This window comes from Malus domestica, chromosome 01 (assembly GCF_042453785.1).
Source record: "Malus domestica chromosome 01, GDT2T_hap1".
Classification (NCBI taxonomy): domain Eukaryota; kingdom Viridiplantae; phylum Streptophyta; class Magnoliopsida; order Rosales; family Rosaceae; genus Malus; species Malus domestica.
The window spans coordinates 15,985,329-16,008,660 of NC_091661.1; the positions used below are offsets into that span (position 1 = coordinate 15,985,329).

The 23,332-nt window shown below is 36.2% G+C and overlaps 3 protein-coding genes and 1 pseudogene across 4 annotated transcripts; 3 read left to right on the top strand and 1 right to left on the bottom strand.

Moving 5' to 3' along the window:
• Positions 1–3,171: 3,171 nt before the first annotated feature.
• On the bottom strand, positions 3,172–5,558 carry LOC114826556 (uncharacterized). Its single transcript, XM_029107074.2, has 3 exons — positions 4,887–5,558; positions 4,599–4,780; positions 3,172–4,316 (listed from the first exon to the last, which is right to left on the bottom strand). The coding sequence occupies exons 1-3, from the start codon at positions 5,130–5,132 to the stop codon at positions 3,287–3,289; spliced, it is 1,458 nt and encodes a 485-aa protein (XP_028962907.2). The 5' UTR covers positions 5,133–5,558; the 3' UTR covers positions 3,172–3,286.
• Positions 5,559–6,151: 593 nt separating this feature from the next.
• Positions 6,152–9,520, top strand: LOC103403211 (uncharacterized; annotated as a pseudogene).
• Positions 9,521–10,294: 774 nt separating this feature from the next.
• On the top strand, positions 10,295–12,680 carry LOC103400976 (uncharacterized). Of its 2 annotated transcripts, XM_008339776.4 has the most exons (3): positions 10,295–10,375; positions 10,565–10,783; positions 12,346–12,680. In XM_008339776.4, the coding sequence occupies exons 2-3, from the start codon at positions 10,601–10,603 to the stop codon at positions 12,418–12,420; spliced, it is 258 nt and encodes an 85-aa protein (XP_008337998.1). In that variant the 5' UTR covers positions 10,295–10,375; positions 10,565–10,600; the 3' UTR covers positions 12,421–12,680. The 2 variants fall into 2 exon arrangements, with proteins under 2 accessions (XP_008337998.1, XP_070672692.1); XM_070816591.1 differs by lacking the exon at positions 10,295–10,375 and having other exon boundaries at positions 10,391–10,783.
• Positions 12,681–14,828: 2,148 nt separating this feature from the next.
• On the top strand, positions 14,829–21,556 carry LOC103426311 (NAD-dependent malic enzyme 59 kDa isoform, mitochondrial). The gene is made up of 19 exons (XM_008364400.4): positions 14,829–15,242; positions 15,647–15,743; positions 15,899–16,017; positions 16,105–16,272; positions 16,574–16,702; positions 16,836–16,896; positions 17,289–17,392; positions 17,475–17,558; positions 17,672–17,778; positions 17,894–17,996; positions 18,259–18,366; positions 18,520–18,585; positions 19,215–19,287; positions 19,379–19,465; positions 19,566–19,620; positions 19,706–19,777; positions 20,401–20,463; positions 20,563–20,677; positions 21,157–21,556. The coding sequence occupies exons 1-19, from the start codon at positions 15,105–15,107 to the stop codon at positions 21,226–21,228; spliced, it is 1,821 nt and encodes a 606-aa protein (XP_008362622.2). The 5' UTR covers positions 14,829–15,104; the 3' UTR covers positions 21,229–21,556.
• The last annotated feature ends 1,776 nt before the right edge of the window (positions 21,557–23,332 follow it).

Consider the following 23,332-nt stretch of genomic DNA (forward strand, 5'->3'; position numbering starts at 1 on the left):
ATTGAGTCAAAAAACGATGAACCCATAAGTGACTCTTTAGATCAAAACCTTGAGAATATTATATTCTTAGTAATTATATTTAAAAAACTATTTTCAATTACCAAATTAAAATTTCCTCACTTTTTTCATATACCTACAATAATAAATGTAGCTCTCCATCCAATTTATTAAGCTTAGGTGTCATTTGGGATACATTTTTCCTTGTGCCCATAACATAAATGGTATATCACGTGTTATTATATAAGTGGTGGAAAATTTTATTTTTTATGTTATTAATTTTTTAACACAAGAATATCACAACTTGTATAGAATGTACCACCCCGTGTTCTGGGCACATTGAAAGGTTTCTCGTCATCATGACTACTATTGGAAAACAACACCACAAAAATAAAATAGGAGAATATAATTCAATTCGAAGTATTTTTCTTATTCTAAGAAAGAAAAAATAACTATTAATGTAGCTGACGATGAGACAAAAAGGTGGGAGAAAAAAGTAGAGTGTTTGAAGTGTTTTTTTTGGGGGGGGGGGGGTATGCGCAAGTTGGGTTTGTTAGGGGTTTTTTTTTTAATTTAATTTAATTTAATTATTAGTCTTTTGTCTTTATTATTAAATAAAGTTAGTGAGTAGTTTTTTATTAAAATGTAAAGATTTGAAGCCCTTTTCATTAGTTTTCCTAAATTTAAAAGGGTAAAATGTTCCAATAAAATGGGGACACCCATTTGAGGTCTAAGTCCAAGGTTGGCAAAAAGACTATGTGGACTACCTAGAATATTCGACGAATGATTTGGACTAACCGAAATATTCAAAAGAGGACTTGGGCTGCCTGAAAAATTCGAAGGAGGATTTAAACTAACATTATTATTTGAAAGAGGATTTAAGCATTGTTTCTTGTTGTAAAATTTCGTTACATAACTATATAATGAACAAAGTTCTAAAGGACACTAAGAGCTAGTTGGGCAGCAAACATGTTCTAATGCTTAGGCATGGATTTTGGCGGCTAGATGTTTAAATAAATTTATTATAATATTTTTTGAATAAGTGTCTATTTATTACATAGTATATAGTATCTAAAAATATTGATTATAGAACATAATGTATAAAAATATTTGATATATGTTATTTATTACTTTATTGAATTTGATGGTAAGAAATAAAAATTGAAATGATTATGAGTTCGTAGTACTTTAAAAAATATTTTGAAAAGAAAAAAAATAGCATGTGCGCAGCCTGCGCTGCACAACAGTATGGAGTCCTCACAGAATTACAGGTTTTCCGACCGACCAGAGGGGTGGCAACACATCAAATCAATACTTCTGGCCTTGTTTTTTTGGTGAGAGGAGGGGCGGCAACCCCTCTCTGCCCCTTAGTAGCTTCGCCACTATGCACTCTTATAGGCAAAGAAGGGATCATTTCCTAATTAAGCTTATCATCAATTACCACCCATCACGATAATAAAAAAGAAACCAATTCTCATAAGTTGACCAATCGGATGCTTCCAAAACAATATTCATTAAAGCGAATTTATCACACATGGACCATGTCATGTGGGTCATACTAGAATATTGAAATATCCTTACATTCTCCAACTTGGCCCATATGATACATATGCTTACATGCTAGTCATTACATTTTTAAATCTATATGCGACTTAATTCCTTCTATTAACTCACCAATTATATGTAATCACGTACAAATTACAACAAAACACAAAGAAGCAAGCATAGTTTAAGGATCAACAAGCTTATCAAGGCGATGATCAATATATGGGTTCACGTCCAAGAGTATTTATAATAATATTAACTATATTTTTGTTATTACTAGCAAACGATCAAAATGTTAATTTGACTAGCTATCACTTCAGCAATACTAGCTATCTTAAATTAAGTAATATATTTTAATATTATTTTTTTCTAAACTTAATAATCCAAACTCCTTTTTCTTCTCTTCAATCCACGACAATGCAATTTTATAGTTTTTAGGGTTTTGCAAAATTAACTTTTTCTCTCCACACTAATGTAGCTTTTTTTTTTTTTTTTGAATGGAGAGACGATAATCATTAAAACAAAACAGAACAAACAAAGTTCGAACAGACTGAGGATAGTGTGCAAAGTGGGCCTCGATAAAAACCTTGTCGGGCAAACAACCCGATCGAAGGAAAAAAGTGTCCCGCACACCGAAAGAACTATCCTCAAATGAACAATAGCAAACAAATTACATTCCGTCCTCAAGTAAAACATCTTGAATCAAATCCGGGGGCTCCTCAAACCACTAAATGTAGCTAATTAGTATTCACGAAATTAAGATAACTAGTCAATGACCTAGCTTATTAGAAACTCGGTTTTCTGCCTTAACTTATCAAGGCAAAGATCATTAGCTGGTGTGAGAGGGCTATCAGCTACACTTGGAGGAGTTCAGATCTACTATTCTCAAACTCCCACTGCCTGCTTTGTGCTATTGACTAGTGTCATATTACTTTACACCAAATTATGAACGTTAACATCTTAAAAGAAAATTGTTATTAGCATTCGAAATTTTTTTTCTTACACTTCTCACAAATGTATTATTTTTTCTAATTATAAAAAATAAATAACGCAAAATGAAATGTTTGGAAATGCCAATAATAATTTTCTCTTAAAATATGGAAAATAAAAATATTACTTCAAAACAACCCCATCTCACCAGACAAAGCTCCCCCATCGATATTCTGTCGGCCAACCGATCTGCACCTCACTGTTGGCCAGTGACCACCAACTTCTCCCGTCGCTCCCCACCCAATTGCACTTCACCCAGTCACCCACCTCGAGTTGATACAAAAGTCAAATGGTTCTCACTTCCTCACCGAATCCGGAACCCATTTATTAATTTCACTTCGATTCGATCTCTCCGCTTCCGCTTCGTTGTGGGTATATCGGTATTTCTCTCGAAACCCCGCAGAAGAAGCAGCCGCCGCCACCACCATTGGGATTAGAAGAAGATCAAGCCCAAGGGGATACTTGAAGTCAAACATTGGGTTTGTCTGCAAATAAAATCCATTGCTGCTAAATCATAGGAGTCGGAAGGAGAGGGAGAAGATGAAGCGTGGATTTTACATAAATAGAAGACCTGTTAACTCAGAAGACAGACGTCACAAGAAGAATGCAGGCAGAGATGGTGATTAGTTTTCGATGTCATTTACTAATGATTAATTATTTTCCATTGATTGAAGCATATAAGGATGACTGAAAGTACATATATACTGCATACACATTACAAACATATCTATTGCTCGCTCTAGCCTCGAAGGAGTCAATTAAAAGTCTCTTGGTCTCTCTCTTCACAACTCGGTTTGGGGCTACTATTCCCATCATTTTCAGGAGTGCAGCTCCCACTGCTGCTGCCATCAATTGTTTTTCGTCCTTCATCACACTCATTATTGCTCATACTACTACTTACTCCACCAGTACTAGTACCACCTTCTTTGCTACCGCCTTCCTCGAGAAGACGATCGCCTCTCTCAACCAAGACAAGAGCTAAGTGAAGCTGATCATCGTTGCAAGTCAAGTGATCGTGATCACCATGATCACCATCCTTAATTTTGTACTTAGGATTTGTAGCCCGAAATGACCAAACTTGGACCACATCACCTACACCTAGACTATGTCTTTCAACAATGCCAAACCATGTAGATTTCAGCACATAGGTTTTTTGAGATTTGCTTGACATTGTCCACAATCCTAGGGATACCTTGTCAGGTTCAAGCTTTGGGCCAATCAAAGGAACCATCAGGAGGCTAGTTTTATCTAGTTCCTCCTTTTCGTTGGGTTTGAGAAAATTCTTGGATTCGGTTTGCATTCGAGGCAGTGACAACCTGCCTTGGTCTTTGTTTATGTCAGTGTTGTACAAACTCTTTTGTGCCAACATTTGCAGCTTTGTCCCATTCATTTCTCCTAAGATCAAGCTCTTGAATTCTTCAGGCAAGTCAGGGGCTGGCATACCACTAGCAAATTTTACCTTATTTTTACCCTTCTTCACCACCTTATTTGTTGCGTTCAAGTTGTTGTTGAAGACAAACTTGACCTTCTTCTTCTTCTCATTCAGATGTGCAGGCCCCACATGATCTTCACCATCATCAACGTCGATGTATTTTCTTTTCAAATTATCCTTATCACCAATCATTGTTTGTGCTTCATGAACATAATCAAGTTCAGTACCACTAGCTCTAGTACTGACAGGGATGTCGGTTGCTATAGTTAACTCTTTTCCGAACAAGATAATACTTTTAGCTTTAGTGGGCGACCTTGGTTTCTTAGGATGTGGACAACATTCTTCAAGTAAACTGTGACACAAAATTAAACACGTAATTAATTAGTACGCGGTGATAAACAAGGTTATATATGTGACAAATTAGTTAATCAATTTGGTGGCAGTAATTGTTAATACTTTAGAAAACTGATTTCCCATACCCTTTTATCCTTTTGTCCATTTATCCTCTTTTGATATTAACATGAGTTTACAAAGAGAGAAAAGCAGTGTGTAATAATCTCTTCCCTAATATACTTACTGATAACATAATTGAATTAGCTAGCTACGGTTTGAGACAGAGAGAGAGAAAACATACTCTGGGATTTCTTGGATGTTCGAATGGGAGCATTTCTTATTGGGAAGTAGAGGTTGATGTTCTTCTTCTTGTTGGTTCCCTGACTTTTCTTCTTCCTCATGACTTCCAGACCCAACCTGACCACTAGAACTCTCCAATATATGGCCTTTTTCTCTCACGATCACTAATCCGTTTCCTTCTTTCTGCAACGTATTAGTTAATTAAGTAACATTATTAACGTAAAAGAATAATAAACAAATAACTAAGCACACTAGAAAGATTAAAGAAGATATGAAAGCTTTTACTTACAGGAGAATTAGGGTTTGTGTTGGTATTGCTAGCGGTAGGGCTAGGGCTAGGCATAATATTTAAGAAATCAAAGTAGCTTCGTCTCTTCTTCAAAGGCAAGTCCGAATTCTCTTGTGTCTCTTGCAGCAGCTTGATTTTTCTGGAAGCGATGGTGCAAATCGCCTTCGCCAACATATCGAAAGGGGACAAGCCATCATCGTCGTCCAAATCTTCCGTACGCCGCAAACTCCGCGAACTCATCAACATTATCTTCTTGTTCTTCTGTTTCTCCTTTTTCTCCAAGTGCTTTTTCAGTGAATAAAGCGAAAGAACAAACACAGAAGTGCGTTAATGTTCTTATATAGATAGTCTCTTATGGGGTAGAAATCCTTAATCTGACCGGACATAGAAAAGTTTGGGCTTCAAGTAAATAATAATCCCTAGCTAATTGGCTAGCCTAAGTTTTAATTTCAATCCAACGGTTCAGGACCAAAGTCAACAAAATATGACTGTATCCAAGGAGGAATCGGATGCGCAGAAGATTTAGGAAAGTATATACGAGTAGGTAGTATTTGTCAGGGAGAAGGGGAACTTTAATTGGTCTCCAATGAATCTTTCCTCAATCAAAATTGATGCCCCAAGTCCCAAAGCTTTTGGGTTTTCTATTTTAAAAATTGTATTTTCAGTTGCCCCATTTTGGAAGATTTTGTTATTGGCATGGTTTGATTCCGATTTCCCGTGGGTTTTAATATATCTTTAATTTGGTGTGATCAATTGTAAGATAGTTTTTTTTTCCTTTTAATTTTTATCAATAACCAATTAATTGATACACAAATACAAAAATGTGACCCGAACCTTCTATTTTTGGGTGCCCTCGTTGAAAATCTTGTATACAAAGTATTAGAGCTAGCCATTTATTGCCTCAAGCATCTAAGCGATTTCAACATTTGAATTTAATAAAAAAGAAAGAAATCGCATAAATCCAAAACGCCGTTGTTTTGGACATGATTTTTATCAAATTCATGCTAATTTTATATTTCTAACTTAGTTTCTATTAGTTTATTATGACTTTATCACGTGAGTTAGAAAAATAATAATAATAGTCCAGTATTTGATTGCTTAACATGCTTACTTGATTGTTTAAAATGCCATGTTATGTATATTAAGTATTAAAAGTTTTAGTTTAGGCTATCGCCTCGTGCCTCGAGGCTATCACCCAAACGAGCTTGTTATAAAACGCTTTGGCTCATTTCTCCCTTTTAAAACATTGGTCTTGAATTCGAATTGCTAGTTCGATACTCTTCAACTTCATTTTATTTGGCCTTGAAAAAAACTGGGAAAATAAACCGTACAAATACTACCTACCTTCCAACTGCCAAGAACACCCACCCGCCACCACCCCTACAAAACCCAAATCGCCACCATTTCCAATTTCCACATCAAGAGAGAATCTGTGATTTCATGACGAGTAAGAAGAGAGTGCTGGTAGTTGGAGGCACAGGTTGCTTAGGCCAGCATGTACTGCAATGGTTCTCAGAGATTGAAGGGATCACAGCAACCACCCCTTTCGGTCTGGCGCTTACCCACCACTCCAGTCCTCCTCCCCAAGCATTGCTCGACGCATTTCCCCAGTTGCTGCATTTCCATATCGATTTGAAGACCGGCCATGGATTTCAAGCCATTTCTCAGACGTTTGCCGGGTCAGGTCCCATCCCAATACTCCACTTCTGTAAAATACTAAATATTTTCTTTTTTCATTGATTTAATTATACTGATTTTGATTGGTGGTGTTCAAGTTATAATCTGTGGAATCTTTAATTTGGAGTAGTGGGTTTTCTGGAACATGCACTCTGAATTATTTTTATTGAGAATTTTAACGAAAAGCTTTCATACCGTTTATTTTAACGAAAAATCATATTTTAACACTAAAAAGTCAATTCTGATATTATTCGCTTTACCTTTTATTTTATCCTTATCGTTAAAACTCAAAGTTTTCAGACTTTTTTCATTAGATTTCCTATTTATTTTTATTTTTTTCAAGCTGAAAGGCAATGTGGTTTACTTAATGGGTTTTTCCTGTTGTACGTTTTTTCATTTTTTCTGTTATGGGGTCTTTGGTTTTTTGAGATAATTGCTTAGGACTCTTGTTTAGCCATGTGCAAGCAATTAGTTCTTTAGGGGAACTTACATTGTGTAAAAGCTCGAACAGTTGTCTTTGCGTATACACTTTTATATAGTTGTTGAATGAATTTGGGGGGGTGGGGGTTAGGATTTCAAGTACTTAACTTAAATAGTGAAGAACCTTTAAGTGCTGAGAAGTGTATTGGTTGAATTTGCAGCCTGATGTGGTTGTAAACTGAGCTGCACTGCACTCTCCGTTCCTCGTGCCTGTGAAATGGATCCTGCTGCTGCTATGTCTGTGAATGTTCCATCTTCTCTTGTGAATTGGTTATCAAGCTTTGAAGAGAGTAGTTCTCTTCTGATGCATTTGTCAACTGATCAAGGTTAAGTCCCTCTTAGCCATTACTGTGGTAGATTTTTTATCCATTTACATATCTATTTGAGTACAAATGGCTCAACAAAACTAGAGAAGAGAAAAATAAGAAAAGAAAATGGCAATGGACGAACAATAATAGCAGATACTACCAACGTAACAACTTTCTTAAAATCATTCTTAAAAATCTAGATGACACTTTGATTGTCCCCAGTCGTGAAAATGTTGTATTCTGAGACTGTTGTGGTTTGTCGGCTGAGGCAGACAATGTCTAGAAAATTAGGATAGATATTGTTGGCTTAAAGCATAGAGTATTATGTAATCTTAGGACTTCTATCAAGTATGAACTTCTTCCTGTACTAGATGGAGAATAGGAAAGGGGAGGGGTTACTTTCGATGAATTTGATAAAATTTTATAAAAGCTTCATTGTTTAAAATCAATGCTCAAATGTCCTCAAGTAAGGAAATGGATCCTGCATATTGAACATCATAAATATCCATGTCTGATGAGTATGACTTTCCAATGATTGACTTTCCCAGCCTCCGTAAGCATGACAAAAGGACTCTTTGGTACCTGAAATTGTTCATTTCGTGAATTAATCAATTATTGGAATGGAAGAACCTTTTAATTATGGAAGATTTCATCCACTTTCTATTCTATTGGTTAGGTTTGATGACCTCGGCGGCTTATTTCAGTACGAGAACATTTAAAATGCAGGAGCTTTTCAAGCATTCTACTCACGGTCTGGTATTTCTGGTATTTCTCTTTGTTATTTCAGCATGAATGCATCCATATTTAAGATATCAGTTTTTCTATTTGAACCACTTATCTTTGTATTATACCTTTATGCTCATGGGAGTCATATCTATTCCTAGTTCGTGATTCATGACTGATGTAATTTTCCATCAGTTCATGAAGGGGTGAAGTCCTTTTACAAGGAAGATGATGAAACCGCTCATGTAAATGTATATGGGAAATCGAAAGTGGCAGCAGAGCAGTTCATAACTGAAAAATGCTCCAACCTTGCAATTTTGAGAAGCAGTATCATCTTTGGGCCACAGACAATCTCACCGGTTCCAAAATCTCTTCCAATCCAGGTATACAGAAGACAGTCCCTCGGTTGAATTTTTGCTAATTTGTTGGTGAAGTTTACGAGCCCACCTAATAAATTCCAATCAGAGAATCAAATTAATATAAAGATGATAAAGACAACTTAATAAGTATATCATAGGTTATGTTTGAGTCTAATCAATGATTTTCATGTGAATGTAGTGGATAGATGGTGTCCTCCCCAAAGGAAATACAAGCGAGTTTTTTCATGACGAGTTCTGGTGTCCTGTATATGTAAAAGACGTTGTAGCTGTCATATTAGCTCTGTCCAAGAGATGGATATCTGGTATGAAGTTCCCAACTCTCTTGCTTTTGTACTTGTTGAATCACCAAAAGTTGTGGACCTATAAAATGTTTCTCTGGTGTTTTTACTTTCTATTATCTCTGGAGCTTTTACTTTTGTCTTCATGGTAAATCTGCAGATAGTAAGCAAACAAAGGTTCTACTAAATGTCGGTGGATCAGATAGGGTATCCCGCCTTCAAATGGCTGAGACTGTTGCCGATGTTAGAAGATACAGCCCCTCATTAATCAAATCAGTGTCTGCATCATCAGTACGTAGACCTTATACCATTTGTTTTTGCTATGTGTGAGTTACGTAGTCATCAGCACGTTCATTAGATCACTTTCTGAATAACAAATATATGGCCAATCAGTTTCAAGTTGCATTCTTATGACGAGATTTCCACAATGCCTTGTGTTGACAACTCCGATAACATTAAAACACACATTTATACTGTCCAGCCATTTGCTTTCTCCTCTTTCTGCAAATTTACAGGATAGCCGTATATTGCATTTGTAATTTCAGGTCGATCGTGGAGTAATGTCCCCTGCCTGACATATCCATGGATATCACCAAGTTGGTTCGGACACTTGGTATTGCTCCAACTTCATTTAGAGACGGTGTCAGATTGACGCTTGAAACTGAGGCAAAGCCGTCCCAACGGCCTGAAGATAATGTAAATTGCTTACTACTTGTGTAACACTAAGGAATAATCGTCCCTTTCTGTCATACATGATTGGAAAAGAAATGTTGTTTAAATTGTTCAAAGAGCAACCACTATTGAACCCAATAAGCTTCAAATGTCCTACTACCAATTTATTAGTACTGAAATTTCTACTTCACAAGATACACGGATCGATCAAACAACAAAACATAACGAAGTTGAGTTGTTATCAAGTTATTTGACACATTAATCGAATATATTAAGTTAGAAGTGATTAGTTTTAATCTAATGTTACTTTTCTTCCCAATACAAGTCGCTTCGATTTAATACATGTTTAGGTCTGTCACAAATTTTTTGGGTCACTAAAGACAACATATGCCTAGTTGAAGAGGTCTCAAGTTCGAAAACCTCCACCTTCATTGACAAAGAAAAAAACAGTCAGAGGTTAATAGTTGGGGAAATAATTTCTACACACTAATCTTCATTCACATCCTGTTTATTTTTGAGCTTTGGATCAAATAAAGCAAATGTGACTCAAGGTACAATTTTAGGGATCGTTTGGAAGGATTTTTAAAATGACTGTAAGTGTTTTTGATGAAATTGATTTTGAGTTCCAAAAATACTTTAAAAACATTTTCAGTTATTTTAAAAGTACTTACAAACGAGCTTTTAAACAGGGATTTGCACAAAGAGAAAAAGAGTGTTACGAAATCATTTTCGTATTAGTTCTGAACGAGAATAAACACGACATGACACAACTCGATCGCAACCCTAACCCATTTGGGCCTGAAAGAACCAAACATATGGGCCTTGAAAGCCTCAAAGAAATTTGGGCCTTAAAAGCCTTAAAGACATTTGGGCCATAAAAGCCCTAAACGCTGAGACTGAACAGCCAAACGCAGCTCTTTGTCATCATCTTCTTTTTCACCTGAATCGAACTCCACAACCCTTTCACTTAGGTTCGTTTACTTTCAACCAAAACCCCCAATCCTTCAATTCGCACACACAATCTATACATACATTTATATATATATACATACATTTATATATATATATATATATATATATATATATTTTAGCTGATTAGAGTTTCAATTGTTTGCTGCTATTTGATTTTTCTGATCCATTTTCCTGCAATTGCGCAACAGAGAAAGAGAGAGAGAGGAGAGTATCTGTGATCGAGCATGGGAGGAGGTGAGCACGCACACGGAGATGGAGCCCACGGCGGCGATTTCAGGGCTAAGGTGTGGAGTATGAGTGGTGGGCCGTACTGTAGGCCCAAGCACTGGAAGCGCAACACCGCCATCGCCATGGCCGGCATCTTCCTTGTCTGTATTCCTATCGCCATGAAATCTGCCGAGCTCGAGGTCTTTCTCAATCACCTCAACTCATCGCAATCTGTTTCTGTTTTTCTATTTTATCCGTCAAAATTTTAGATTTCTGTTTGGTTCCTGAGAAAATGTAGGAAACCTAAGGAAGGTGAAGTTTTGGATCTTGGATTGTCAAATTGTTGGGACCCGAATGCACTCTTGACTGAACTGAGGCTCTCATGAATTGTTTGGATTTAGTAGAGGTTTAGATTTTCACCTTGTGAAATTAAGCACACCTTTCCGGTAGATTTGAGAAATTGTCAGCTGATTTTGTTTCCCATGGTTATAGTGGATTGTGTACGACATGTATCGGATTGTGAGCATTACTGATTCGAATGAGGGTCGAAGATCGCCATTGTGATTTAGGATTGTAGGTTTGTCAATTTGTAGCTGGGAGGCTCTTGGTTTAAAATGTTGAGTGGTTGACTTGACTTGGGAACATTGAGAAAACAGTAAACTTAGGTTAATGTAAGGGAGTTTAGTAGATACAGATTGTTACGAGAAGAGAGTTTTGAATGATTTAGAAGATGCTGGCACAGGTTGTGATGAAGGATTCAGAAATTGACGATGCTCGAACATGAAGGAAAACCCATGAAACCCAGGGTTTAATATAATTTAGAGAATTCGATTAAGATCTGCTTGATAGGATTACCTAGTTTTGTCTTGACTTTCATTGATGCTTGGTTAAAGTTTTTGGCTATTAAATGCCTTTCATTGATGCACTGGTGTAGCTTCGCTATCCTCTTTTCATTTTTGTTTCTCAAAAAAAATCTGAGCAGGGTTGGAAGTTTAAATGTGACAAATTTGGGGTCCTTAAGCTTTGGTTAGTATGCTAAACTTTTGAAAACTCAAATACAAAACCTTGCTAATACTAATTACGAGGCTTGTTTTATACTCTCAGTTATTGAAAATTAGGGCAAAAGTGCACGTTTCATTGTAATGGGAGTAAAGCTTAGGTGGTGCTCTAGACTGCCAGTCAATAATAAATAGGGCATTCAAGCTGAAGCCCATAAGCTAAGGATGCAAGCTGATACATGGCCTTTTTGAAGTGTGACAAGATGTATCCATGTTTGCATTCAGATTTTTAGTGCCTCAGATATAGCGGGATGGAAGGAATTGTTACTTACTTAGTTAGCTATGTCATACTTTTTATATGTCATGAAACTTTATGCAACTAACGGAGATCACGTGTTTTCATTTTGACATTTTATTTCCTTGAGATATTGATAAAAGGATATGTTATTTACTTGTCTGTTAGCTTTTTTAAGTTCCTTTGTATCATGAAAAATTTGTCTTTGTTTTATAATTTCTTTCGGATGCTTCTTATTCTAAATTAATATTCATTAATATTGCTACTATTCTAAAAGATATTCCTTGACAGTGCATGAATGTGGGCTGAAATTTTTTAATTACTTGTTCAAAAAGGCAAAGCGTTCTGGTGGGGATTAGATGCTGTTCTTCTTGAATTGATTTGTGCCACTCCCTTTGTATGGCCGATGACTAAAATTTGCATAAACTGGTCATGATTAGTTCTAAGAGGACTTATATTTTAATTGCAGCAACGGCCACATAATCCTGTTCGCCCGATTCCTTCACAACTCTGGTGCAAGAACTTTGGAAAGAAAGACTACTGAGTTTATTTAGGACCATCCGGTGAAGAAGTACCTGTGGAGGTTAGGAATGCGAATTATTCCTTGTAGATGTTTGTGGAGAATATGAGCTGCCTTTTAAGACATTTGTGCTCGTGTTTCCATAGTATTGAGTCCATGGCTCATTGATTGCGAGGTATTTGCTTGCTAAACTATCAATCACCATAATAAATTGTCAGACTCCTTTTGTAGCGATTCATTGAATATTTGATTTCGGTCATGCTTGTTTTGCTGATGTTGTTCCATCCTTGTGTCCCTCTAATTGATGTATGGCTTAGCATTATCATTACATTATATAATTGAAGAATGTTATGATGTGCCTCTGTCGGCCTCCTACATGCCAAATCCAATGGTGCGAAATAATTCAAAAAAGGAGAAGATTACACAATTTCTGGTTGCCACAGCGGTCGAAATATGCTGAAAGATTTTGTTCCAGGCAAAGAGAGAGGAAGTCCTTTCTTCTGCTTGAAGCAGACAAATGGAATCAAATTCCAATTTTGTTGACTCTGTTCATTGGAATTGCTCATACAACTGTGCTTTCTAGAAAAGTATTTGTAAGGTACTTCCACTAAACGCTTTTATGAACCAGAAAAACTTCTAACAGAATAACACTTCCATAAGCAAGTGGAAACATGTGTTCTAATTCTATTGACTCGTGACTCACGAAGATAGCAAGAAAGTTCGATTTGACATTTCTCCCTTCCTTCCTCGTCATCATTCAACTCTTGTAAATTGTATTTGCCGACACAAACATGCGTTACAACTTGCTTCTAGTAATTTTACAAAGAACAACATTGGCATTTTTATACCTTTTGACTATCATCGATGCCATATAAAAACATCGAAAAGTTGTTCAAATTACTCCTCAATTGAGGAAAAAGTAAATAAGAGAAATGGTTCATGAATTAGGATTCAATTCGAGTTTTGATTCTAGCCATTGTTATTAGTTTTTCGTCTAAACTATGCACGTGAGAAGTGTGTGGTCATTTCTATGTTGCTTGATAATCGTATTTTTTGAATTATCTAAGTATTTGAGAATGTTTTGTCATTTAGTACTACGGTCTAATGGTATTCTCTTCACTTGCAAGTGAGAGGTTATGTTTGATTCTTATCAAATGCGAATTTGAATCACATTATTGCTAGTATATTGTGAGGTTTAGCCGCTCCCCACCCATTAGTGTAGATAATATCATTTGTTAAAAAAAAAAAAAAAGTATTTGAGAAATTTTTAATAATCTTACACAATTTTTTTAATTCTTCTTTCTAAGGAGGTGCTTATGAAAAAAAAAAAAGAAACAAATCAATCATAATTGAACAAGAAAATCTAAATCCACAAGATAAAAAAATCTAGGTATTATTTCATAATAAAGACTTACTTAGGAGATAATTTAGGATATAAAATATAACACTATAATTGATCAAATCTTAAAACACTCTGAATTATTTCATCATCCAACATTTTGATACAAATTATGCTACCAATCTCGTGCACTATATCATGACTATAGAATTCATCGTGAGACTCATATCAATCAACATACGTGAAAACATCATGCGGCGTAGATGCTATCCTATTGTCACAGGAGGTATTCATCAATTTACCCCTTAAACTTGTAAGATTTGGCCAATTTCCCCCTCAACTCTCATAATTAGTCAATTTACACCCTACTGTTAAATTTTTTAATTTTTCATCCATTCTTCCGTTATCTTCTTCATTTTCTCTTAACTTTCTCTTCTTCTTCCTTTTCTCCAAGTCGAGCCCATGCTGGTTCCACCGGCATGATTTTCCCAGCGAACACCAAAAGAAACAGCCGGAAGGATCTAAGCTCGTAGATCTGCTTTCACTTCTGGAGATCCATCCACTCCTCAATTTTTGACGAAGGTGAGGGAGAAAGAGGGGTCACCCCAACAACTCCCTTGGTCCTTAACGTACTCAATCAGTCCCCCGAGGCCGGACGTACGGTTTTAGGGTTTAACCAGTGGCTTAAGCGTAGCACGAGCTCGCCTTGGAGAAAAGGAAGAAGAAGAGAAAGTTCAGAGAAAAGGAATAAGATAACAGAAGCATAGATGACAAATTCAAAAATTTAACCGTAGATGCAAATTGACTAATTATGAGAGTTGAGTGGAGAAATTATCCAAAATTAAAGTTTAGGAGGGAAATTGGATAATGTTTACAAGTTCATGGGTAAATTGATGAATATCTTTTGTCACAGATACTCAATGGTAAATGTAATAGCCACGTGGCAAAATCCAAACATGGAAATCACCAATGATCAGCGGTCCAAAAGCGCCAGAACCTGTTAACCAGTTCCCCCTTTCCCACTGGTCAAAATCGTCCACTTGCATGCCTACCCCACATTCGCGTATATATACCCTTAGCTGCCCAGGTCCACCTGGGCAGCTTTCCCTCCTCTTCCGCGGCCACTCACAATCGTGCTTCCGCGTATTCTCCCCGCTGCCCGAAAATCCCGGTCAGCCACGGTCCAGCGCTCACATTCTCCTCTTTCAAGAGCTTCAACTGCTTCTTTTTTCACAGACAAAAAAGGAAAGAAAAAAACAATTAAATCGAAAAAAAATTTACAAAAAGTAAATTAAAATTTGCGATCCTATAAATTGATCCGAAGTCACAGTCAGTAGAAAGAAAGCGTCGGTTTTGGTCGTTTCGCAGAATGTGGAGGGCAGCGCGATTCGCCGCGTCGCGGCGGCTGAGCAACCGGTCGACGAGGCCGTTCTCGACTGCGATTCCCGGCCCCTGTATGGTTCACAAGCGCGGCGCCGATATTCTCCATGATCCATGGTTCAACAAGGTTGGTCCGATTCACCCTTTTTTATTTTTTTGTTTTCTGCAGTGTGATTTGAGTTGATTTTTTTTTAAAAAGAAATAATTTTAGTTGATGTAAACGATAGAACTGTACAAGGAGTGAATTTGTACTGCTTTTCTTGAATCTTGAATCTTTAAGCATACATTGTGATGATTTTATAAAGTGAAGGTGGAGTTTTTCGTCGCGGTTCGAAGAAATTTTAGTTCTGGATAGTGATGTAGAACTTATATGGATCGAAAGGATACTTTTTTTTTCAATTTTTGAAGTGGATGGTGCTTGAAATTTGCTGAATTTGTTTGAACTGTAAAATTTGATGAATTTTTTGTTTTTGTTTTTGTTTTTTACTTGTTTAATTCTCTGTTCTGAATGTTTGTTTTCATCAAGAGCAGGACACTGGATTTCCGTTGACTGAAAGAGATCGACTAGGACTTCGCGGTCTCCTTCCCCCTCGTGTCATATCGTTCGAGCAGCAGTATGCTCGTTTCAGTGAGTTTCTTACATAATTTCTCCAAGTAGAACATATTTGTACATTGTTTGACTATGAAACTTATGTCCTAGCAAGGAGATGTTTTGTGATTGTTTTTTTAGCATTGGCATTGAGGGTTTATGCAATGACATTTTCGTGTGGTTTAACTTTTTAGTGGAGTCTTATCGGTCACTAGAGAAAAATACTAAGGGCCAGCCAGAAGGTGTTGTGGCCTTGGCTAAATGGAGGATTTTAAATAGACTGCATGACAGGAACGAGACCTTATACTACCGAGTAAGTTTGGTTTTGAATTTGTACATATCAACAACTTTATGTAATCTATCGTCTTCTGATGTGGTTTTGGATGACGCTCATTCCCAGGCCCTTATTGACAACATCCAAGATTTTGCTCCCATAATCTACACTCCTACAGTAGGATTAGTATGTCAAAATTATTCTGGGTTATTTAGGCGCCCTCGTGGAATGTACTTCAGTGCAAAGGATAAAGGGGAGATGATGTCTATGATCTACAACTGGCCAGCTCATCAGGTAAATGCTACCAGCTTTTATTTTTCTCCAGGTTTTGAGCCCCATTCTGATAACTTCTATTGATCTATATTTTTAACTCCTTAATCCTTAATCCTTAATCTTCTTGTTCTTATAGAGGACTTAAAACACCCTCACATAAACTCTGTCTCTCTTTTTGTCAAAATGCAGCATATCTTGATGGCTTCTCTGTTGGGATTATTTTTTATTTTGTAGACTCCAAAATAATAACTTTCTGTTCTACTCCCTATGTTTCTAGTCCTTTCGGTTTGTAGTTGGTATTCATTTTCACTCTATATTGCAGGTAGACATGATTGTCCTCACAGATGGCAGTCGTATTCTTGGCCTAGGTGACCTTGGAGTTCAGGGAATTGGAATTCCGATAGGAAAACTTGATATGTATGTTGCTGCAGCTGGTATTAATCCACAAAGAGTATGTTTTCTCTCTTTCTCTCTCTTGGAGTCCACATCTTATGTTTCTACTAATATTCATGTTACACTTGTGTTGGTAAAATAAATTATTCCGGTAGATCTTCTGTCGCTTAACCTATGTACCTCTATGACAGATACTACCAGTTATGCTAGATGTTGGTACTAACAATCAAAAGCTACTTGAAGACCGTCTTTGTAAGTAATATATGAATTCAAAATTTTCTGTTAATTATACTCAACCAAACACAACAGTGCCACAGTGTTTACAAAGCATTTTAGTTCCTGTAAGGAAAAGTTGTAATGACAGTGACTGTTTACTGTCTTTTTCTCGAGCATGACTTTACCCTATTAAAAGTTATACTACCAAAATATGAATCAGAATAAATATGCAGTTTGACTACATATTACAGTTTAATAAAAAAAATTTAAATTTTAATAAATTTCTGTTAATTATATTATGTTATACAACTTTTCGAATTTATTCTTGGCTTCTTTTCCATCTTTACATTGAATGACTGGACTTAATGCTTCAAAACTTTCCAGTTTACATCATGAGGATGCCTTTTCTCATGATTTTAATTTGATAGATTTAGGACTTCGACAACCTAGGTTGGAAGGAGAAGAGTACATATCAATTGTTGATGAATTCATGGAAGCTGTTCATACACGTTGGCCCAAGGCCATTGTGCAGGTCTACTTTTGAGATGCATTAACCTTTTATATCAGTTTGGTTTCTCCTTCCATATTAACTTGATTGTTTTTACTTTCATCAGTTCGAGGATTTTCAAATGAAGTGGGCTTTTGAAACACTGCAACGCTATCGTAGAAGGTTTTGCACGTTCAATGATGATATACAGGTGATAGTGTGGCTTTCTGTCTTTTATGGATTTGAAAGGTATATGCAGTGGAATACAGATTTCTGCTAAACTGAAATAAGTACCTCTGATAGTTGTGCTTCCATGTATTTTAGGGAACTGCCGGTGTTGCACTTGCAGGACTACTAGGAGCTGTAAGAGCGCAAGGTCGACCATTGAGTGACTTTGCTAAACAAAAGATAGTTGTTGTGGGAGCTGGCAGGTACTTTACATGCTCATTCACTCTGAACAATTCATATATAGGCTATTCACTGGTTGCCTGTGCATGTTATTGGCACTTTGTTCATCCTTTTAATTCACTCTTTTTTGCCTTTCAGTGCGGGACTTGGTGTTCTTAACATGGCTGTACAGGCTGTTGCAAGAATGTCAGGGAACGGTGAAGCTGCTGCAAAAAATAACTTTTTCCTGATTGATAAAGATGTATGGCTTTATGTTTTTTCTTTAAGATTCACCACCATTATGTTAAACGGATTACATACATGTGCAGCAAATTAATTCTATAACGACCTTATGGTTTTGTCAACTATTTACTGTAGTTACACACATCTTTATTGATATTGCTACCCTCCTGGTGTAAGGAAAAGAGACATGGAATCAGCTGTGTTCTCAAAACTATTTTGGCCCTTGATGTATGTTTCTAAGTTTATCTGAAGAATCACTAAGAAAAGTTGTTTGGGTGCAGGGTCTAGTTACAAAAGAGAGGAATAAGATTGACCCCATGGCTGCACCTTTTGCTAAAGATCCAGGAGCAATTGATGGGCTTAGGGAGGGAGCTAGTCTACTTGAAGTGGTAAATCTCAAAGGACTTGACTGTACCATCTATCACAGAAAGTGGAATGATTTTAATATAAGAGAATCGAATCACCTTGCTTAGTACTAGTTATCCTCTCGATTTATATATCATAATATAAACATCAAATGTTTCGCACTCAATTTCGTGCAGGTTAAGAAGGTCAAGCCTCATGTGCTTCTTGGTTTGTCTGGTGTTGGCGGTGTTTTCAATCATGAGGTGGATACTTTCTCAATAACATTTGGTTATATTTATAATCATCTCTTAAACTAGATCACTTTACTGAAGATGATTTGATTCTGTTAATGTTTGTTTGTCTGGTGTGGCCTTTTGCTAATTGGTATGTTGTTAGTAAACCATATGGGTTTTTGTGTCAGCAACTAGCATTCACGCATAATGTTTAAACAATTCTTTTGGAATGAATATAAGATTTGCCAAGAGAGATAAGCCTGTATATGTACATGCCATAGATTTATAAGAATATCCATGAGAGACAAACCAAATCAGACTTTGATTTTCAGTGTTACTGATTCAGATTACATGATTTATGATTTGATAACTCAGTTTATCTTTTTTTAAATATAATATGTGTACGCTCAATGTATATATTAAAAAATTTAGGTCCTGTGAGGCTTAGCCTCACGCCTTGCCCGGGCTATCCCTCGGACGTCTCGCCCACGCCTCACGCTTTTAATACATTGACCATGATTCAGATACATTGATAATTTAGGTTCATATTATAGAGCATTTGAAAAATTCATTGCTCTTCCCTATTTGTTTACAGAAAATATTGTGTTTCCTTTTCTTTTAAGATGGTTTCTTATAGTTGTTGGTTGGTATTCATATAGGTACTTAAAGCGATGCGAGAATCTGATTCAGCTAAACCTGCGATTTTTGCTATGTCAAATCCAACCATGAACGGTTTGTTCCTCTGCGCCTCATCAAACCACACAATTACCTTATGGCACCTAGATTTGTCTCTGACTCTTTTTTCCCTTTAACATTGGAACAGCTGAATGCACTGCTGAAGATGCTTTTAAGCATGCTGGTGAAAACATAGTCTTTGGAAGTGGAAGCCCTTTTGATAATGTTGATCTTGGTATTTTCCTTGTTAACAATGTCTTTATGGTACCGCAACTTCTGAAGTTTTTTTTCTACCTGAGTAGTTTGACCTTTAACTGTTCTAATTATGTTGGCAGGCAATGGAAAAGTAGGCCATGTAAATCAAGCAAATAACATGTACCTTTTTCCAGGGTTAGTTTCCTATATCTTAAGATTTGAACTAACTATGCTTATACTTCAAAATACTAATATGGTTTTTTGGCTGCCTTCAATCCAGGATTGGTTTAGGAGCACTTCTCTCAGGAGCTCGTATTATATCAGATGGCATGTTACAAGCAGCTTCTGAATGGTAATCACATAAAACTTGGTTATTTCCTTGCTCAAACCTACAGTTGGCATGTTACAAGGAGCTTCTGCACTCTCTTTTCTTCCATGTTTACAATGTCCTATCTGACTGAGTCCAAGATCACATAAAACAGTGGTTTTGAAGATTTGTTTATGTGTTCTTGTTACATTCTTTAAGACAGAGTAATTCTTTACCGGTTAAAGCAATTAAAATGCCTTTAGTTCTCTACACCCTAACAGCTGGGATGGGATTAGTTTTCTACTAGCCAAGTGATATGGAACTTTCACAGGCAGTATATATCGTATACATACGATTTTGGTTATATGACTTTTGCCATCTCATTACATGTTGCACCTAATTAATTCCCATAGGCTGTAACGTGGGAAGGTCTGTCAATTTGGGGGTGGCTTGTAATGTTTTATTCCTTATCTTGTTAATTTGCATGCATTGAGGAAACTCATTTTTACCGCGTCATGAAATAATAGTAATATGATACCTCACATTACAAATTTATTGTCACTGCAATAAGAAATGTTAAATGAGAACATCATTTGAGCTCAATTTTGCAATGAACTTCATTCAAGCTCAATTTTCCAATTAGTTTCTGACACAATGATTCTATCCAGCCTCGCTTCATACATAACAGATGAAGATATCCAGAAGGGCATCTTGTACCCATCTATTGATTGGTAATATTTCTCACCTTCCTTGCGCATTTCATTTTATTAGTCTAGCATACCAAACAGGATTGGAAATTTGTCTGACTATTCCTGTTGTATATGGTGCAGTATCCGGGATATAACTGTGGAGGTTGGAGCTGCTGTCCTCCAGGCAGCTGTTGCAGAAGAACTTGCAGAGGGACACTGTGAAGTCGGGCCCAAAGAGCTCATGAACATGTGCAAAGTAAGAACGTATCTACTATCTTTTACAAATTCAAAAGACCTTATACAAAAAGTTGCACAATGGAAAGTGAGTTTAGATTTAGAAAGCAAACTCGAAAATGTTGCACTACTTTAGCATAGAGAAAGGAGGACACCGTTTTAGGGGGAAACACACATTCGGATAATGCTACTCTAATAAGCATCTAATAGAACAACCATAACCGAGTACCTTAGCATGTAGGGTCCTAAACCCTCATTGCCTTCAGTATATCTTTATTTGAACCATCTCCGTCAAGTCACTGCTCACAACCTTAAAAAAATTAAAATTTCTCTGTTGAAGTCAAAGGAATTATCGGAATCATAGAACTAGGGAGCTGTCAATCTATATGGATAATTGAATGGCTAGTACATATTCATACAAGCTTTTGTTAGTACCAATGCTAATTTCGAATTCAAGTTCTAAAGTCTCTTGAATCTTTTGTTTTTATCTATTCCACGTAGGAGGAGATTGTGGAGTATGTGACTCGCAGTATGTGGTTCCCGGTTTACAGCCCTCTAGTTCATGAAAAATGAGGCTTTGGTGCTGTACCGCGCCCGATACAGTGCGGTCAGATGCTATATTTTTTGCAGCTCAGGCATCAATAGTTCTGCAGTCAAGCAACTTATTTCTTGGCCTGTCTTTATAAATTATTACAAGCTCGGAGAATTAGAGGACATTGAAGGGAACAGAAATAAGGCCCGCCCTTTTCTAAATTGATAAGAAAGTAGCAATTAGAAACCCATTTGTTTGAACAACGCACTGATTTATGTGATCAAAATTATTAGTGGTCTTTGTTTCCAAACATCTTTCGACATGTTACTTCAATTTGATGTTAAAACATTTTTTATTTTCTGGACTAAATTTTTTTTTCCTCCTCTTTCCATATCCTTCTTTCTTTTCCTCTCACATTTTTTATTTTGTCATTCTCTTTCTATATAAAATTAATCTAATATGTTGACGTGACTTAACTGTGATCATTCAAATAGAATAGGAGAAAAGAGGAGGAAGAAGAAAAAAGGAGAATCCTACTCCTTATTTTCTCGAGTGGTTGAATATTCTATGAAACATCTTTGACATGTTACGTCAATTTAATGTTCAAACATCTTTTTTCTCTCGAGTGGTTGAAGATTCTCATAGAATAGTAGGTGGTAGGGATTTTATTCTGGTCCTTTAATTTCATTGACCTTAAATGGAACGGACTGTAATGGTACGTTCCACTCAAAAATACATGTTTTTTTTTAAAAAAAAAAAAAATCTAGTCGTTGATTTTTAATCACATTCAATGGTAAGAAAAATGTAAAGTTTTATAAAAATTTTAAGGTTCATTTTCATGTGGAAGTTCAGATGAAGGTCCATCTTCCACCCACCACCAAAGCGACTAACTTGCAACTTTATCTTTATGCAAAATTACAACAAAAATGTTATTATTATCATTTATTTGTACCATCTCGCTAAGGGACTCACATGTGTTAGTGAGTCATACATCTATTTGAGAGATGATATAAATTGATGGTAAGTTAGACGGCTAGTTACAATTCCTATTAATCTCTAGGCATTTGAAAATTAAAAAATGACACATAGACCTTTTTAGGTGTTCACCTAGCCTGCCCAGGTGCTCGCTTAGCCCCCTAGACTAGCACAGGTGCTCGCTTAGCCCCCTAGACTAGCATAGGTGCTCGCTTAGGCTGCAACTCTTACTTAAAAAGAAAATTGATAACTTTCATTTTGGATTTTATTTTTGCTCAATAAATTAAAAGACTTATTGAATACTTGGATGAACTTTCATTACACGCTTGTTCCCCATATTTTCAATATGTTATAATACTTTAATCTATATAACATTTTATTTTGCAATTTATATATACCAATACAACTAAGTAGTCTTATAAGTATAAGTAGGCACATATTTCTACGATGTATAATAAAATTACTAAATCTTCCTAGTCTGCCTAGACCCTGCATAGCCGCCTAGGCGCTAAACCCTAACTCACCACTCGACTAGCTTCTAGTATCCTTTAGTAGGCACATATTTCTACGGTGTATAATAAAATTACTAAATCTAGTCTACCTAGGCCCCGCATAGCCGCCTAGGCGCTAGACCCTAACCTACCACTCGACTAGCTTCTAGTATCTTTTAGAACCTTACTCAAATTACAATTACCATTTGAAAGTACTTCAAATGCCAAAGAATTTTAGACTCATTTGTTAAAATTACATTGTAAGAATACTACTAACCAATGAATTACTGAAGTGCTAAAAAAACTACGACGTAAACACTGAAAATGATCTACAAATACACCAAACAAAAGGAATGTGACATTCAAGACCCTCAATGTGATTTTTGCAATACATTGCTAACAAGTTTAGCCTCATTTGTATGAAACTTTTATCCAAACATAGGGTAATGTTTGAGTTGAGCCACCCAGATGATGAAAGAGGGTACGACAATGAGTTAGAGTTATAATAGGTCCATAATTTCCTCCAATGTAAGAAAAATTATAATAAACGATAATATACAAATAGTGTTGTTATTGACATTCTAAAAAATGTGATGTTACACTCCTTGGTATACAAATTTTTTGTTAAATTTTTAAATTTAAAGTGCATGATTTTTTTTTTTTTTTTTTTTTGCGCCAA